Below are 20,000 nucleotides of genomic sequence, written 5' to 3'. Positions count from 1 at the left end.
TTTAGTTGCATTAAGAAGCAGTTGATCACCTGATCGTAAAGCTCTGTTTGGTACATAGGGAAAAATGGGAGAGTTGAAGCTAGGGCATTGTTCTGATTTTTGGGGTATTTTGTAGACTGCCACCAGTTGCGAATAATTGAGTTTGTGATGGAGCTCTAGCCAGTTTGGGGATTTTAAGGCTAGACAGTGAGGGGTACTGTGGGGTGGATTACAGCAAATTTAGCTATTTTGTTATAGCATTGTAGCAGTTTTGTGGTAATAGAAGACCTTAAGTTACTTAAGACTGGAGAGGCATAAAACACTGTAGGGAGAAGAAATTATTCTGCAATACACCTGTTAGACTGTGTGAGGAAATTCCTAGCTCTGTATGCATATTTTTAATGGCTTGAGATATGTAAAGGTCAAATTTCATTTGATCGTCTATTGTGACACCTAGCAACCTGGTATCAGAAAACTATTTAAATTTTTGTGTTGTTATTGCAGATTACATTGAAAAGATCTTTTTAGTTGTTTTATTGTTTTGTGGTGAATAACATTACTTTGTTTTTTTTTTAGGGTTAGTAGGAGCTGGGAGTGGATGAGTGAGGTTTCCATTAAGAGAAATGAGTCTGGTACATTGTTAGATGGTTGTTAGGGTTTGACTGAGAAGATGATGGAGTCATCAGCATATTGGACTATTCTTCTGTGCTTAGATACAGTATGCAGGTCATTTATAAAGGTGTTAAAGAATAAAGGTCTGAGTATGGATCCTTGGGGTATACCAAGCGATGTGGGCAGGAGGGAGGAATAACTGTTCACCCATTTCACTGCCTGCAGTCTATGGTTTAAATAACTGTATAATCACTGAATAGCAGCGGTGGAGGCACCAACGTTAGAGGGTTTATGAAGAAGTTTGGTGGGACAGACAGTGTCAAAAGCCTTAGATAAGTACAGGAAGAGGGTGGGCACAATGTTGTCTGAGCTCCTATGTAGGTTTACAGTACTGAAGAAACTTAAGCAGGACAGAGTGGTACAGTGGTGGGGTCTACAGCTGTGTTGTATTGGAAAGAGGAAATTTTTTGCTAGCATATATTTGATAAGTTGGGAGTTGATGTAGTTCTGCAGGATTTTTAATAAAGGTGACAGTATAGCGACATGACAATAGTTTGTTTGGCCTTTAGAGGTCACGTCAGTTTACTGAAAAAACATATTGTCGAAACCCATATGGTTGACAATGCAGTTAAATGAAAAACTGACATAAATCTGCACAATGCTTGTCAACAACACAATGTTTCTGCAGGAGGGCAAGCCCCCCTGCAACCCCACAGCCCCTACTAATTTACACCAACTCTGAGATCACACTACAATGGGGAAAAGGGCAAATTCCCCAATCCCTATAATACTGCAGTCTCAGTCAGAATGGTTTGATGAACCAAATTGTTGACTATATGGTCTGGACCATATGGGTTTTGACAATATGGCCCTTAAACTAATTGATACAGACAGCCCCTTTAGAAGGAACGCCTTTGAGTAGCGATATGATGTGTGATTTTTCCTTCAGAGTTCAGAGCATAATATTCTATTAAAGACTGACTTATAAGGCTAGATATGGGATATGCCATACTGCTTTGGCTGCTCTCTTGAGGTATTCTGGAAGGAGGTTGTCAGGAGCTATGGGGGTAAGATTCAGTTTTAAGTTTTTTTTAAAGGAGGTGGGGACTGGGGTGATTCAGTAGCAATTATTAGTGCATACTGTTTGTATAGGAGTAAGAGTATTTGTTGGAATAATGTTGAGAAGAGAAGTCACTGATTCAATGAAGTGTGAATTAAATGGTGAGGCTACACTTTCATTTGGATGAAGGTTTATGGGAGTTGGAGCGGAGATTTTGCAAAGGTGCCTTATTCCTATCTTGGTTACCTGTACAATATGTTTTCTTATTGTGCCTAATGTGTTTTACCAGTTTTTTTTAGTTGTCTGAGTTGTAGTAGGTTGGGGAAGTTTTACTGATATACCAGATTTTCCATGCTTTGTCCCTGTTTTTACTAGTTGTCTAGTATGTTTAGATAGCCATTGGTGGGATTTGTTTTTTATCTGAATGTGGGCTAGTTTGTTGAGTATGGGTAGAAATATATAGTTAATCTCTGTAACTGCATCATCGAGTGGCAAGTTTTTTTTAACAGGTTCCAGTTTTGATGTTGTAGTGTGTCCATGAAGTTTGCAGGTCAGAAGTTACTTATATTTCTTATATTTTATGCAAGTCTGATTATAACCTAGAGCTTTTCTCCCTAGGCCTCCACCGAAAATGGGGTTACCTTGGCCCAGTGGACTTTCCTGGTAATCAAATGCCAGTAAATAAATAAATAAAAATAATAAATAAACATATGTTCTCATTTCTACCACCCATTTTAAAGTAAAACAGAAAATAATGGCACAGCACTTTTTTAGGTAACAGAGAACAGCTACCATTCAAACAAAACTTAACTGGATCCAGTCTGTGCAATTACCGCACTATGGCTATGCATTAAAGCAAACCTTGCATGCCAGTCTAAGTGATTAATAGCTGGAACACACAAGTCATGATACATACACGTCATGATACAAAATATACTGCAAATATTTTTCTTCCTTCATTTTTTCAGGGGGGCTCTGTCCTCCACACCCCCCAGAACCCTGGAAATTTAATACTAACTCTGAGATCACACTATGTTATAGGTACATAACTTGTTTTGCTTATATGACACTTGACTTTTGCAATTTTTGGTTTTATGCTGTTTCAGCAAACTCATGTAGGTGTCGCATTTCATTCATAGTTCATATGGTCTTTCATGCACTTGAAGTAGACCCATTTTATATATATATATATATATATATATATATATATATATATATATATATATATACACATACACACACACACACACATTATATATATATATATATATATATATATATATATATATATATATATATACACACATATCAAAAACATCTTTTATGTTCCACTTTTCATTTAGTCGCACAACATACAAATAAAGAATGCTAGACCACAGAAGACTCATGTTTACTTGTTTTACTGCTGCTTAGTTGGTACAGAAAGGCACATTCCAACTGTGTGTGTTTATCTGTGTGTACACTCATGCACAAGCCTTTAAGTTGTCAAGGAATTCTGCTCTAATTTTTTGAATTGTTTTTGTACAAATCTCATAGTACATATTTGACTTCCCATGCCAGTGCACATTTACTGGGGCAGCATGGGCTTTGCAGATCTATGTTGTGCAGGTGTGACACCTAGTGCTCACTCTAGTCTCACCCAAGTGATGAGTTAGAGTGACCTCCTTCCCTCTAAGATGGGTAGCCGGCAGCAGCTGCTCTCTCCCATTCTCCCCATCTAGCTCTTCCATCTTGGGTCATCTAGGTCACAGGCAGAGATTTGTCTCTCTATGGAATGATACCAAGGTATGGGTGCACTTCTTGGTGACCAAAGAGATCCTGACAGTCACTATAATTGTGTTGTGACCTAGTATGTAGTATGTACATTTAATAAACTGATGTTGGATTTTGTAGCAGAGAGAACTATGGTAAAGAAAACTGCAGAATTCAGCAAGTAGCTAAGGCGGTGGTGTTGGGATAAGGGTTTGAAACAGCACATATCTGTGGTGATACATGGTAAGATTACAACAAACAACACGCTATAAACCATCTGAATCTAGGGGAGGAGAGGGGATGCTATAATCAAAGGTGGGTTACAGAAAAGTAAAAGTTACTTTGATTGGAAAAGGGGGAGAACAAAGAATGTGCATCACAACTGTTACAAAAGAGATCAGAAGACAGCGATAGAAAGGACAACAGAAAACATGGCAATGGACAAGAAAGGAAGCAGAAAGAGTTGTCTGCAGTGACTAATGATTATTAGGGAGATGTTGGTATTACATCAAACATTAGCAACAAGAAATACGGATTGAAAAAGTAACAATAGGACTTGGAACATGCACAACACAGCAAAAGAGAAAGTGGGCTGAGCAATATATACCAGGGATGTTTTAAAAGACACTATGGAAGAGATTAATAAGGAAGAAAGACTGATATATTTATTGGTCTTGGAGCTAGAAAGGGAAACACAGGGTGCCTTGTTAGTAGATTTGGAATACAAACTACCAAATGCAGAACAAAATGATGAAGGCAGGTCCAAAAGCAGAACAAGTGAATGGGAAAGTAAGAGGAGAACCATAACCACAGAAGCCGCGAATGTTCCAGCAATGAACTAGAAAATGCCCAGATCTACTGTCAGGAGAGAATTAGTAAAAGGAAAATAACGAGGTTCAGAACCAGAAAGGTGAATGTCCCTGGCTAAGTTTTAATCAATCCTGACAGGATGACGGATTAAATGAGACAGCATCTGCCCAATAGTGACCATGCTACTGCACACTGAATTAACATTTAACTGGAATTAAGGACTGCTTACATAACAACTCTACCTTAAACACTAACCAACAGACCACCCCCAACATACACTGAGTCTGACCAGTTATGAGTACATGCGTCCTAGTAAAATGTTCTGCAGTTCTACTCTACTGTCTTACAGCTACTCAGAAAGCAAGACAGATTAAACTTAGTAAAAAGCAACTATATTTAGTCTGTGTACACTTAATAACCACAGTGAACATCATTAAAACCATTTCTCTAATGTGATCAGTATTACAATGCAAGTTTTAACTATTAAAACAAGGGGATTTAAATAAAATAAGTTTCCTTTACATAAAGGTATGAATCTGTGAAGAGTCCTAATGTTGAGAAACCACAGTTGTACTCCACATTGCTGATGAGAAATCTGAAATGTCTGTAGTTCTACAGATAAACACAGTGTTTACACGTCTGCATTTAAACACACTGAAGCAACAAAAAGATAATCTTCATCCTATTGTGAAACCCACTGATAACAATACCATAGGTTTGCAAGAACGAATAAATAGTTACAGAATTATTAGGCTGCAATAAGTAATAAATGAAGAACAGAATTAAATCCTAATTTAAAAGAAGAAAGAAGCAATGTGGAACAGGTTCTCAGTGAAAAGAGGAAAGCCTATAGAAGGAAAACAGCTGGGAGACAGGAACAGAAAAAAGACATGTGAACATGCCACAAAAAAAAAGAAAAGGTGTCTGTTGAAAGTTTGAGAACCATAGCTGTGAACCTCAGAAATGTGAAAACTACAAGTATGAATGAGGGAGTATATACTAAACCCAAGACTGTGGTATCTTGGAGCATTCAAGTTAGTGCATTTAAGTAGAAATGGTGTGTGAGGGGGATGCAGGGATGTGAAGGTACCTACAAAAATACTCTAAAACAAGTGAAACAAGAATTTTCAAAACTCACCATTATTGTGCTTAAATCAAAGTTAATTGTGAAGCTGTGCACCACTAGGTCTCATACAAGACAATGAGCCCCAAAAAATGCTCACTTAGTTGGCCAAACATACCCCTACGAAGGAGACTGCATGGAAGGTATGAGGGACTGCCAAAAGAAATCTTCCAGATCACAGCAGCACTTAGCAAGAGCTTACTTTACTGGAATGGGAGAGGGAGGCAGTGATGGAGGGAGAATTTCAGAACTATTGCAGATTAGGTAGAATTATTGAATTAGTTCTTTACCTCTTTATTTATACAGTGCAGACAATGCAGAAAACCAGCACAGAGATGCAGCTCGGGTACGAAAAGGGCAAATGGAAGGGTAGGAAAGAAGTGGAGAATGAAAATACATTTGAATGAAGAACTCATCTTAGCAGTGGATGTTAGAAAAGATGGACTTTGTCAGAGGTGGATGTCTGTTTCAGGCAGAATCCATAAGCATGGTTCTTAAGCAAAAAAGTCCACTTCTGGCACAGTCTACCTGTTGAGCAGATCCTGAAAGACATCTGTGGTCAGCATCCATTTGTGAAGGTCTACTTCTGTTCTGCTCAGCTGGTATGCCAAGGAGTTTTCCTAAGAAGGGTTGTAGGATACCCTGAGAGTTAGTTCTGACTCCTGGATCAGATTCCATATATCCGTAGCCAGTCTATACAACACTTAGTACCCCTCCTTCATTTGTTGATGGATCATATCACTGCAGTGTTGTTTGTAATGATGTGAAGCATCCCCAGTTTCCAAAGGGGCTTCAGGATCCTGATGGTTATTACTGTCAGCATTTTCTTTTTGATGATGTGCTTTCTTCTCTGTCTTATATCCAGACCCCCTGGATATTCACACTGTCTGCCTGGGCTCCATAGATGGTGTTTTAAAGAGTTTTTTGTAAGCATCTGGGTGTATTAGCCTAGCTTAAAAGGAATCCCTTAAGTGAGGTTGTCCTGTGGTATCCATCATGAGAGCTCTTTCTTGATACAGGACAGCGGGGATAAGTTGCTGCAGGGACTGAGCATGCTGGCACCATCTGTTTCTGAGGTACCACAGATGCTTTCTTGTACATAGTCTTGCAACAGGGACCTCATGGACTGAGAAGGTCATGCATTCCACTAGCCTGAGAAACTCCCCCACAGTGATCCGACTCTGCTGTGATATAGCTATGAAATGGTTTCCCTATGCAAACATGAAGTACTGTCTTTCAACTCACTGTTCATCACTAATTATATATCAAAAAACGGTGAGTTGAAAAACCATGAAAAAACACCAAAGATCTTTTTTTGCAGGGGAGGGCTAAACCCCCTTGTACTTCTCGATGTGGGAGACAAGACCCCACCCCCACTCCTAAAATAATATATACCAACTCCACGGTTGCAGAACAGTGGAAGAAAATGGTCAAAACCCCCAAAAAACATACCACTCGCTCCCACAATGCATTAAATAGTGATAAAACTCACAGTAATGAAACACTGACACACTAAAGACACACAATGACAGACTCAGCTATGTCTTGTAGGTATGCCTTATGAATTAATTACCCAATTTTTGACAGTTTCAGAGATAGTCCTAAGTCCTGGAGGCATGCCAGGATAAATTGTGCCCTCTGCATCTCCTCTAGGGTTGGTGCCTGAATCAGGTAGTCTTCCAGATATAGGTAAATTAGGATACTCTTGGTACTGCAGAAAGCAATTACTGGAGACAGGCACTTTGTAAATACCCTGGATGCAGTAGATAAACCCAAAGGGCAAAGAAGTAAAGTTGGACCACCTGCTTCAAGTTATGATCAAGTGAAGGAAACTGACCACGAAGACTTGAGGCAAAAAAAGTGTAAAAGTGCTTTCAAGGTTACCATCTTAAACTGTGGCACTTTTAAAAGGTTGTTTAACCTTGACAGGTCAAATATGTGGCTTTATGGTCCCTCTTTTTTTGGGGACTAAAAACCGTTTTGATTTGAAGGCCGTGTCTAGATGTTTTATTGGTACTCTCTCTATGGTATGCTGCAAAAAAGGTCTTGTATCAGGGGTTGAACCAAGTGCCTTCATTCCTTGGGAACTGGTAAAATACCCGAGAACTCTGTTCTATTTACAAACCCAGCCTGTATCAATGGGCCAGAGAACTCTGTTCTTTTACAAACCCAGCCTGTATCAATGGGCCTGAGAACTCTGTTCTTTTACAAACCCAGCCTTTATCAATGGGCCTGAGAACTCTGTTCTTTTACAAACCCAGCCTGTATCAATGGGCCTGAGAACTCTGTTCTATTTACAAACCCAGCCTGTATCAATGGGCCTGAGAACTCTGTTCTTTTACAAACCCAGCCTGTATCAATGGGCCTGAGAACTCTGTTCTATTTACAAACCCAGCCTGTATCAATGGGCCTGAGAACTCTGTTCTTTTACAAACCCAGCCTGTATCAATGGGCCTGAGAACTCTGTTCTTTTACAAACCCAGCCTGTATCAATGGGCCTGAGAACTCTGTTCTATTTACAAACCCAGCCTGTATCAATGGGCCTGAGAACTCTGTTCTTTTACAAACCCAGCCTGTATCAATGGGCCTGAGAACTCTGTTCTTTTACAAACCCAGCCTGTATCAATGGGCCTGAGAACTCTGTTCTATTTACAAACCCAGCCTGTATCAATGGGCCAGGATTTTCAGGACCCAGTTGTCTTGTTTGCTTTTTCCTCCTCTTCTACAAAGATTTAAACAGCTCCCTACTATTAGGATATCTGTCGAAGGAGGAAAGGCATTTGGGGTGGGATTTTGGGGCAGGGTCTTGGTCCTGAAGGCCCACATGCTTCCTCTTCTGATCAGTTTGCCAGTTACTCTTATACTTGCCTTTCCTACCTTTTAGCTGTTTATCTTCTTCATGTCTCTAGTGGTAAGGCAGACTCTTGGTGAGGTAGTTATGGCTGTATCTAGGAACAGAAAAGTGAAATACCTGTTTCACAGACTGCAGTCTTCCCTTTTCATCCAGTCACTTAAATACTCATTCCACAGGAGATACAAAAAGCAGCTCCTTCTCCACTGATGCATTAAGAAACCATGCTTTGATGCGACTGGACAGGAGCTGAGTCCTTAGCCAGACATGTCTCCTAATGAATGACCTAATGGCTGCCACCTTGCATGATGCACTCACAACATCATAAACACACTTGACAGTATGCATGTCAGCTTGAGAGGTGTGAGGGCATTACTCCAGTGCCTTATCTTTCAGAGCTTTATTATCAGTCTCTCCAGCCTTGTCCTTCAACCAAGACAAGAGAGTCTCTTAGTTCTTAACACATGTGTGTTTGGCAATTTAAGGTCCTGAAGACCAGGGTTGCAGAAGTGTAGACTTTTCTCTTACAATGGTCCACTAACTTACTTTCTCTGTCATTAAAGAAGTGTTTTTTTTTTTTTGGATAGAACCCCATTCGACCCCTTGGTGGCATCCAAAGACACCACAACTAGATCAGTAAGAACATTTTTATACAAGTACTTACAGGAATCTAATACACTACAGAGATAGTCAAGTTTCCTGGGAGAAAGGAGGGAGTTATGTTCCTAAGAAGCACTAGTAAAAGCATCTGCTAAGAACTCTGTGATTGCAGGTATGGCTAAAGGTCTTGATTCAGCAGAACCATAAGTTCCTTAAATCTTTTCTGAACATTGGAGAACTGATTAGATGCCCATTTAAAGTGATTGTTCCACTGAGGGTATCAACAAATGAGACATCCTGTGGTGGAGAAGCAGAGGATAGAGTGAGACATCCCATGGTGGAGAAGTAGAGGACAGGGTGAGACATCCCATGGTGGAGAAGCAGAAGAGAGGGTCTTTTGAGTCATAGCTATGGGGGGGAAGAGACCTGGGAAGCACATGCCAGTCCATATGTTTCAGAGTCAGATAAATTAAACTGCTCAGATGGGAAAGGTTCCCTTTTCCTTTTCAGAATGGTGACTCATTTCACAGAATGTTACAGGTTTTAATGAATAACACAAAATCCTGGGCCAGTTTCATCAGATCCTGAAAATGGTCCTGAGATGCGGGAAGAGCTGAGGACCCACCCAGCTCAGGTGGGTGGCATGAGGGCAGAAATTCAAAATTTGAATGGCTTTGTCTCACCTCTACAAGGGATGACCATCTTGGAGGCCTCAGGTAGTAGGATACTGGCTTGGAATTCTACTGTAATTTTGCAAATGTCCTCAATGACAGAAACTGAGGGGATACTGCTCTCACCCTCAGTAATCACTATTCAGATGTCAGAAATGGAAGCCCGGGGAATGACATCCAAATTGCCCAATGATAGAATAGTTCCAGCCCAGGAGGATGTGCCATTGTTCATGTGCTTAACAGCCTCCAAAGAGGCAATGTCAGAGAATGTGGTAAAAAGACGCATCAGAGTCAAGTGCCATGAAAGTATCTCACTGGACTCAATGCTCTTGAGCATAGCGTAGCCTTCGGACTCTAAAAAAATATCAGTGGCATGCCAGTATTCCTTCTCTTAAGGGTGCTTTTCAGTTAACTTCTGCTTTTTCAACATGGCCAATGTTGTGCTGATCATGAAAAACACACTCAGCATTTATTTATTTATTTCAGTTTGATTACCGGGGAGGTCCACTGGGCTTGTGGGCCCGTTTTCAGTGGAGGCCCGGGGAGAAAAGCTCTGCATAGAACAACAATTTTAATTACAGGGAAGAGTTCAGACACAGATAACATTACAGTTAACAGGTTGCTACAAAAATAGTCTACAGTACCAATATCAGATTGCTCAATAAGCAAAAAGTATTAACAATTTCAGTTAAGTTCAGCGAGAAAAAGATTGCCATGTGTACAAAAAGCAATGAAAAACAAGGAAGAAAAATCATTAAAAACTTTAATGTTTAGAAGCTTATGCAATTAGTATTTTAGAAGAGGATAGGAAGGTAAGGAGGTTTGCCTGGCTAGCTTAAGCATATAGTGCAAAAATGTTTTAGTAGCTACTACATTTAGAATTTTAAGTGAGCTTACAGGAGGAAGTGAGCCTAGAGGAGGATTAGGAAGGTGTAGAGGTTAGCCTGGAGAGAAAGGGGAGGATAATTGGACTGGTGTAGGTTGAAGGGTACAGTTGCATATCCTATTTAGATAAAGGTGAGAATAAAGTTGGGTTTTGAAGTTGGCTAGGTTGTTGCAGGTTCTTAGGGAGGTGGGTAGGGCATTCCATTTTTTAGCAAGGGTAAAGGATAAGAGAAGTTGGCCTGCTGGGCGCTTTGGTTTTTGTACTGTGATCCGGTTTTGGTGAGAAGATCTAAGGGATCTGAGGGGAGTATATGGTTGAAGAATATTGGAAAGTGCAGGACAGTTACTAGGATGGAACACTAGTTTATGGACAGTGGTGAGTTGGAGAAAGTTAAGATGATTTGGGAGTTCAAGCCAGTTTGGAGAGTGAAGGGAGGTGCAGTGATGAGAGGAGGATTTGGATTTTGTGGCAAATTTGGAGATTTTATTGTAGCATTGTTCCAATTTGAAGGCAAGGGTAGATGATAGGTTAGTGAGCATAGGAGCGCCATATAGTAGAGATGGAAGGAGGTAAGTAGAGGCAAGGGTTAGTCTAGTGGAAGGGGACAGAAAGTGGATGTTTCTATACAGTAGGCCAAGTTTTATGTGTTCTTTTTTGATGTTTAGTTGAATACGAGTACTGAATTTGAGCTGTTCATTAATTGTAACACCAAGACGTTTAGTGGAGGTTGCTATTTCAATCGGGGAATTGTTAAGGCTGGTTATTTGGAGAGTTTTTATCAAGAGATGAGGATTTGGAGGGGGAGAAGAGCAAGATCTTGGTTTTGTTGGCATTTGGGGATAGGTGGTTTTGGAACATCCAGTTTTCAGTGGTTGAAAATGCTGTCTGCGTTAGTGCTTTGAGCTCTGTTACATTAGGGGCTTGGCAGATCAGAGTGGAATCATCAGCGTATTGCACAATTGTGGTGTTAGGGATGGCTTTATGAAAGTTGTTAATAAAGATATTGAATGGTAATGGGCCAAGAATGGAACCTTGAGGTACTCCGGTAGGAAGGAAGGTAGACGTTGCTTGGCCCCATTTCACAGCTTGGGGCCTGTTTGAAAGGTAGCTAGAGAACCAGCAAAGAGCTTTTTGGCTCAGGCTGATCAGAGAGGTGGTTTAAAAGGAGGGAGTGGGGAGATGGTGTCAAAGACTTTGGATAGGTCTAGTAGAACAGATGACACTAAGTTACCAGAGTCACGTGCAGAGTTCACAGAATGAAGGAAGGAGAGAAGGGCAGTGTTAGTGCTGTGTCCAGGGTGGAAGACGTGCTGGGTGGGAGAGAGTAGTTGGTGTTCAGTAAGGAAAGGCATGAGCTGTAGGTGGATACATTTTTCTAGGATTTTGGATATAGGGGAGAGGATGGCAATGGGACTGAAATTGGAGATGTTACAATTTTTGCCTCCTTTGTGAAGTGGAAGAATGAAAGCAGAACGCCAGAGTTTGGGTATATAGGATTTGAGTAAAGACCTGTTTAATAGGATGCTGATGGGAAATGCTATGGATTCAGAAGCTATCTTTAGGAAGGAGGATGGGATGTTATCAGGGGCATTGGAGCAAGGTTTTAGCTTACAGAGCAGTTTCTTTATTAGGTTGGTGGGTACTGGTTTGAGGTTGAAAGTGTGTGGGGCTGAAAAGGGAGTGGAAGATTGATTTGGGGGGGGGGTTGTGGTTAGTGAAAGTCTTGGTTAGTTCGGCGATAGAGGAGGTAAAGAAGGAGTTGAATAGTGAGGCAATTTCTGTGTCAGATTTGCTGGTGTCAGGACAGGGGTTGTTTTTTGTAACTGGTCTAAGGAGGGAGTTAATGGAGTTCCAGAACTGTTTGGGATTTCTTTTGTGGTTTTCTTGTAGTTTTATGTAGTAAGATTTTTTATCTGTAATGACTAGTTTTTTGGCAAGATTTCTTAGTTGTTTAAACTTAAGGAACATTTCAGGTTGTTTGTGTTTAAGGTAGGTTTTCCAGGATTTATCCCTTTGAAGCATAATCTTTTTAGTGTCATTGGTGAGCCAAGGGGAGGTTTTAGTTTTGATTATTTTTCTTCTTGTTGGGGCTTGGGTATTAAGGATAGTTAAGAATGTGGAGTTGAAATACTCAACAGCTTTGTCTAGAGGCAAAGTTTTTAGGGGGTTCCAGTTAGTTAGCTTCAGGGAGTTTGAGAAAGAGGTTTGATTAAAGTTAGTTAGGTTACAAGTTTGAATAAAGTGGTGGGAGAGAGGGGAGGAGGGGGTGGCTCGAATGGAGAAGGCAGGGAGGTGGTCTCCTAATGGGTCAGGATTGACACCAGATTTTATAAGTTTGTTAGGATGTGATACTAGTATCCAGTCAAGTATGGAGCCGGGGGGGGGGGGGGGTTAGTTTTGTTAGGTCTGGTAATGGAGTTTGTAAGTTGAGTGAAGTTGAATAGGTTGATAGTAATGGAGGGATTAGGGTTACTGATTTTTCCCCAGTCAATGTTTACATCTCCCATAATAAAAGTTTCTAGTTTAATGTTAGAAGAGGACCATGAGAGGATGTCTTCTAAAGTATTGGTATTGTTACCAGGAGGAATGTAGAAGGAAATACAGATGCTTTTGTGGTTGTTTATTTTTAGTATACCAATAACTAGTTCTGCATTATTAAAAGAGGGGATGGTATTGGGGTATGGGGTCATAGTTAGGAGGTTAGAGCAGATTAAGGCAACTCCACCTCCTCTTCTATTAGTGCGGTCAGATCGGAGAGAATGAAATCCTGGAGGTAGGAATTCAGAGTCATTAATGTGTGGTTTTAGCCAGGTTTCAGAGATGGCTGCTATGTCTGGGGAGTTATGGGAGAGCCAGGCATGGAAGAGTGTTGATTTATTTTTTAAACTTTGTGTGTTGATTGTGAGGAATTTGAGGTTTTTAAGAGAAGTTTTGTTGTTGGAGCAAGACTGATTAGTAGGAGAGTAATTTGGGCCTGGATTGGGGTGTATGTCACCAGCTAAATGAAGGCAGTTAAAGTTGGGGATATGTTAATTTGATTTATGTTTAGATAGATGATGTTGGTAGTGAGTTGGTTTTCATAGATTCATAGATTCTATGAATCTATGAATCTATGAAAACCAACTCACTACCAACATCATCTATCTAAACATAAATCAAATTAACATATCCCCAACTGAATCTATGAATCAGAAACACATACTGTCTGGGTCTGGGGGGTGGGCAATTCTTGTGAAGGAAAAGGGTTACATTCCCAAACTTGATGTACGCTGTGACAGTGAGAGGTATTGCCAGCTATGCCAGGAGAAGTAGGGCAGTGGATGTGTAACATATGTCATCATAGCTAGCTGAAGGTTTGTAACTTGTATTTCAAACTGATTTGTACAGGTGGTTGTGTTGAAAATGTATTTGTAAAGTTGCTTGTGTTACAAACTGTACCAATAGTGGGTCCTGCTGGACAAAAAAGAAATACACCTGTGTGTCAGACTGCATTGTAATTGTTGAAATTAATATATTGTATCAGAGGATACTGTAAGAGAAGAGGTTAATCTCAGTCCAGCTAACTTTGCAAAATAGTTTGAAGTTAAATTACTTGGTATAAGCCATAAAGACTATGTATCATAGGTCTCAGTGCAGCCAGTGCAAAAAAATCTGTACTAGGAAGCCTTGTGTATTGTCTTTAGCAGTGAACTAATTGCTACTCTGGAAGGGTAGAATTTTGAACTTTATGACTTTCAGGAGCTGCAACAGATCTTAGCAAAGCTCTAGGTATGTAAGGTGACACATATGTGCTAGATCCTGGCAGCCTCTAGTAAATGGGGATAGTATGGGAACCAGAAGTCAGATGACCAGATGTATGTGATGCCATTCTGTAATCCAGCACAATAATAATATTTTTTTTAATAGATGAGACTGAAGTCTCAGAGGAGTTTGTTTTTGGAACCTGACATAGAAAGATCACCCACCTACATCATCTTGCCTTGCTTTAATAAGTTACCAGGGATGAAATCAATCAGGAAAATATAGTGAGAATAGTACTGTTTTTCTGTATCTGTGTGAATCTATTCAGCTGTGTTGTGGTGCTGCGGTAGTGTTGTCACCTCACAGTAAGACGTTGTCCTGTTCGATTCTCAGCTAGAGCATCTTCTATGTGGAGACATGCATGAATGAGCGTACCTTCGTTGAAGGTTGTGTGTCAGGGCTAGCAACTTAGCACGTAAAAATCTACTGCCAATCATTAGCAGACCAGAGTTCCGCTGTGGCGACCCCTAACTGGGAAAAGCCGAAAGACACAACAACTTGTGATTGAAACTCTGGTGTTTATTGTAAATAGATATTTAGTATTCCCATGTTCTTTTATTATTTATTATTAAATATATTTAAAACTTTCACTGTGGTTGATCTTTAAGAAAATATTTTAACCTTTTAAAGTACTTATATTTATTTGGTGACATTGTGGCCACTCCTGACAGCCTTACCACATTGGTCAAACAATACCATTTGTATTAATATTAATTTCACTCAAAATAATTGGGTATCCTTGTAGGAGCCTTAGAGTAGCTGGCTTTGGAGTGTCTGGTGATAATAACTACCTTATAGACTGGACAAAGGGTAGTAAATCTGTGTGTGTGTGTATGCGTGTGTGTGTGTGTGTGTGTGTGTGTGTGTGTGTGTGTGTGTGTGTGTGTGTGTGTGTGTGTGTGAAAATCAAATCTCAAAGAGTGTGTGTGTCAGCTACTTGGAGCAGGGACACAGAGCACTGGTTTCACAGAGGGGGTGGTGGAGGACTTGGCCTGGAACACTTGGTTGAAGACTCAAGTCTACAGCTGTGCCAGTGGGGAGTCTTATTGGGGGCCAAGAGGGAGAGAGAGAGAGAGAGAGAGAGAGAGAGAGAAGAGATGGAAACTCAGAATGCAGACTGTGTTCCCTGTGTGCTCTTAAGGGAAATTGTGCTTGATGCAGACAGCTGCATCTGAAAATACTGTGTGTATCTATTTTTGTTCTTAGTGAACGTCCCTCACCAGTGCCAGTGGTGAGGATTCAGGCTCCTTGATTACTGGCCCAGAGGGGGGACGTCACATACGCTTTCAAAAAAATTGGCCATATGCTTCAGACAACATACTAACCAAATGAAGTTCAGGTTTATTGAAAATATAGAGCAGTATTATTAGCTGAAAGCCTGGCATGCCCAGATTTATTTCCAAATATTACCTAATTTTAAAAGTTGTAAACAAATGATTTTTCTTGATTATTTATTAAACATTTGTTTACCAGGAAAATCTGACTGGGACAGAGCTCACTTTCAGTGGAGACCCAGGGAGAAACACTCTAGATGCATGTCTTTGAAATGTGGGAGAAAACCCATGCAAATGCAGGGAGGATATGCAGACTCTACACAGAAGGCATCCCAGCCAAGAATCAAACCGGAGAACCTCTTGCTGTGACACGACAACACTAACCACTGCTACTGTGCTGCCTGACATGACCCAAAATGTTTGTTTTATTTTACTTTTTATTTTTCCCAAGGGAAACTCCTAAATATGCAATTATCTTCAATGTCCACAAAAATAAGTATTTCTGTCTGCTACATTTTTTAACTTATTCCCCTACCACATTAAACAAGTGGGCTAATACACTGACAGCTGTTAAAGTTATAGAGAATGACAGGAACAGTCTGGGTTCCCCACCATGACATCAATGAGGCAGGACTAAATAGATTTTCCTTCACTAGGACAAAACAGTAACACCAGAGTAGCTCGGTCTTGTTTAAGGTTTATAAGGATATACATAAAGTTATACAAATTAAGGTACCTTACTCACAAGGAAAACTCCAGCCTTTGCTATGACCTCCATTTAGTAGCAATATATTTCCCTGTCTACAAAAGAAAGATGTCATCAGATACACATATCTTTCTTCTCCTAGACAGTCCTCTGGTAACCAGAACTAATTTACAAACTAGGAACCCAGTGTCATCCATGGAAATCCATCTTCTGTACTGACAGGTGAGTGCTGAGACATCATTCATTCATTCATTCACTCACTCATTCATTCTCAGTTTACCTACTTAATTCATCAGTTACTATATTGCTAAAGGTACTACTACCCTACTAATCCTGCTACAAACAGTACAGCTGTATACCTTTTAAAAAATTAATAAAATAACATTTAAAACACTGATGAATAATGTTCTTGTATTTTCTCTGACAGCTGAAACATAAACAGTTGTAATACCAGCTTCTTTGAAAAGGTCTAGTCTGCCATCTTTGTGGTAGGAAGTGTAAACATGTCACATTGTTTCCCATACAGAACTTACTTCACATCAATGGTGGAGTAAGGAAGGAGTTCTCCATCACAGTTCCAAGCACTTTGTGTTTGTGAGCCTTTGCAGATCCTTTTAAAGAAGTTCTTTTGCTTAGAGACAGACTTTGAGTTAGTTTCTTCATGATCTAGAGGTATGAATCTTAGCGCTTTCACACGGTGTACTTCCACAAATGGTAAATCAAACTAGAAAACAAACAGCAAAACCACAGAACATTTGTAAAATAATATTTTAAGGCAAGAATCATTGTAATTTTCAATACAACAGAGCAAGTCCTATTTCTATGACATTTTAGCCTTGCAAAAATCATCACCCTCCTCACACATTTGTGAGACCAAAACAATAATAAAAAAAATAAAAAAATAAAAATAATAACAATAATATCTATTTGTTAACAGGGTAGGCCCACTGACACATAATCCATTTGCTGGGATAACCAGGGAGCAATGTCTGGTTATTTAACTTGTTCAAGGTCAGACTGCAGGCAAATGGGTGCTTAGTGAGTCAAATCCTGTACTGCAGGAATTAAAGCTCATAAGCTTAACTCTTTGCATCAACTACAAGACACAGACTACAGTCACAGTTAACGTTTCTCTCCATTCCCATGCCTTATTACCTAGCACAAATTACATAAAATACATTGAATTTTTTCTTTAACCATAGACAACACTGAAAATGAATGGTCAGAAACTTCCTGGGCCCTTTTATAAGAGCAGTGCAATGTGGGTGCGTGTGTGTTTGGGTGAGTCCGTTTACAGTTGTTGCAAAATTATTTTACTGTAAAATGAATTTGTTTTGCAAATGTACCTTTGGCCCAGGTCTGGGTTGAATAGAATTTTCAGACCAGCCCACCCACCATTGTAATATTGTAGCAAACAAACAAACACAGATGCTGTTGTGCTTTTCAAATTTGCACCCCACCCCACACACTCTGACAGTGTCCTGCTAAATGCCATCTCTCAGTCTGGTCTCATTCCCACTGCAGTACCTGTGTGTGTGTTTCCAGGCTCAGATACCTACAAGGCAAAGGCAGCAGAGACAAGTCCCAGCTGACCTACAGGCAATCTGTTCCACATTATGGCAAAACAAAAAGCAAGATTATAGAAAAAGAAACAGTTTACAACTGCTCATTTCCAGTGAAGTTCCCAACATGATAGCATACTGCAATCCAACTGGGACACCATCCAGCTTCTTTCACAAATGCTAAGGCATCATCAATGACAGAGCAGTTTCCTGGTCACTGCTTATCCAAGTATTGACTGCTCTACCTCAGGTACATTTATCTGGCAACTTCCTTTACACTTACATGAAAGCTGAATGCCTTATTTAAAATAATTCTTCAAGACCTCAGATGTTGGGCAGACCTAGTGCCTTCCTTACTAATAGCAGCAGAGATATGCATAAAGGGCTTTACTTAACATATTCGATGAAGGCAGGAAATAACAATGCATACAATCATTCATTGTGTGACACCTGATGTCTCGAGTTAAGGGTCATGGGGAGGTGGAACCTATCCCAACACTCAATGGTGAAAGACAGAAGCAAATCCTGGAAAGGACACCAGTCTATTGTACGATGCGTGGACGACCCCCCCCCCCCCACACACACACACACTTACTTTGGCAAAGGCAAATTGGAATATTTTCAATTCATCTATGGCATACATTTATAATATGCCCAGAAATAACAGCTCCTCTCAAAAACCCACACAGATACAAGGAAAAGATACAAATCTATACAAACGTATCCTACCCAAAGACTGAATTGTTAAGGGTTGTGCCACTGTGCCAACCAAAAAACAAACACAGCTGTTTTTTTGTAAAAAGTATTTTGCAAGTGACAGTTACTTTATGTAATGATTTTAATTCAGACCTGATCCTTCTTGTTCGTGTGTCGACTCAGATGACGCAGGAAGTGGAATCGTGAGCATTTCCTGACCATAATTAGGTCTGCTGTACCATCAGCAAGGTGGGCACAAGGAGAAAGGCCATCAGGACTCTTTGGACAGGCACTGGACATACATGTCAAGTTGATAGCTACAAAGCTTCCAGTCACACTCTTCCACCCATTAATGGCTACAGGGAAAAAAATGGCAAAATTGCTCAGTTCATATTTCTCATAAAATATGTTTTCTATCATACTATATACATTTGTTTCCTACCTAATAATATCAGTATATCCACAGATTAAGTATGTTACTCTAATAATTAGAGCAGGTAATAATATATCGACATTACTTTAGAATAACCCCATTACTGTAATTATTAGAGCACGTAATAAACACAGTGGAATCCAACATACTCAGGACGAACATGTTTCATTCTCTGTACCCTGTATGCTAACTTCTATCAAAATGCATCCAAAACTATCGACAAACTATACTCCAGCTGTCTATATCTGTGAAATGCATCACAAGAAGGTAAGGAAAGTAGAACTGTCTGAGCATGCTCACAGTAACAGAGGATGCATGAATAAAAGGATCACTACTGCAGTATCATTCATGTTGCTTGAGAATTAGCCACAGCGTAGAACTGGTTCCTTCCCTATGCTAAGGACATCAGGAGGCCTCTCAAGAAAAGAAACAGCAGGCCATACCATTCCCTTCTTTCTGGTGTGAAGATATACCACCAGTAAGTGTGCCTTTCCAGACTGGCAAGAAGGACTTGACCTAATCCAATTTAGGTGTGATAGCTCACCTCAAAGGTGTAAGATTATAGGATAAGATAGAGTGAGTGCCCTTATACCCTCCTAAATCTCTGTTTACAGACCTGAAGGCAAGTGCAGGAGGGGAGGTTCTAGGGTGTTAATGACAGTGCACCTATACTGCAGCAGTTGTCCCTGTATTCTAGAATTTGTCATGATAAGTAGGCTCACACAACTGCACCACATTCATTATAATGACCACTGCTGCAACACCATTCTTGATGTCTGGGAAGGATACTAAAGCAGCATGTAACCTGTTTACAGCCTCTGGACAGTGGAAACTACATGCCCTGCAAAACTTCAATGATAAACCCTGCTCTGTTTTTGGAATGTATGCATACTTTATAATGTCTAGGAAAGGTGTGAATGAAAATCCAGGTAGCTGCCTCACAGATGCAGTATACTGAAATGTTTCTGAAGACAAAAGCATCTGGGTTAAGGCATCTGGTTCTGCAGTGGAGTAAGCTTAAACTTGTCCCTACACGGTTTTGCCAAAGTAGCTACAACAGAAGACAACACAGTTTTTCAGCCATTTAGAGTTTCTATGGAGACTGGCCTGACCTTTTTCCTAACCTACAACAAACTAATGCCACAGCTATGTCTGTGGATCCAGTACATGCACATACCTCAGAC

At 40.2% G+C, this 20,000-nt stretch overlaps 1 protein-coding gene across 1 annotated transcript in view; it reads right to left on the bottom strand.

The window, feature by feature from the left end:
* The window catches only part of LOC122808946 (ceramide kinase-like), a 109,841-nt gene that overhangs the window by 6,799 nt on the left and 83,042 nt on the right, over positions 1–20,000 (bottom strand). Inside the window, exons 11-12 of the mRNA XM_044080101.1 lie at positions 18,537–18,739; positions 16,659–16,849 (exon numbers count right to left, since the gene is read on the bottom strand). Of these exons, the coding sequence (XP_043936036.1) occupies positions 16,659–16,849; positions 18,537–18,739 (394 nt within the window). The remainder of the gene's footprint in view (positions 1–16,658; positions 16,850–18,536; positions 18,740–20,000) is intronic.

Source organism: Protopterus annectens, chromosome 8.part0 (assembly GCF_019279795.1).
Source record: "Protopterus annectens isolate FY-2018-M chromosome 8.part0, PAN1.0, whole genome shotgun sequence".
In the NCBI taxonomy this organism is placed as follows: Eukaryota; Metazoa; Chordata; order Ceratodontiformes; family Protopteridae; genus Protopterus; species Protopterus annectens.
The sequence above is the reverse complement of the archived record's forward strand: the minus strand, read 5'-3'. Positions and strand labels throughout refer to the sequence as shown.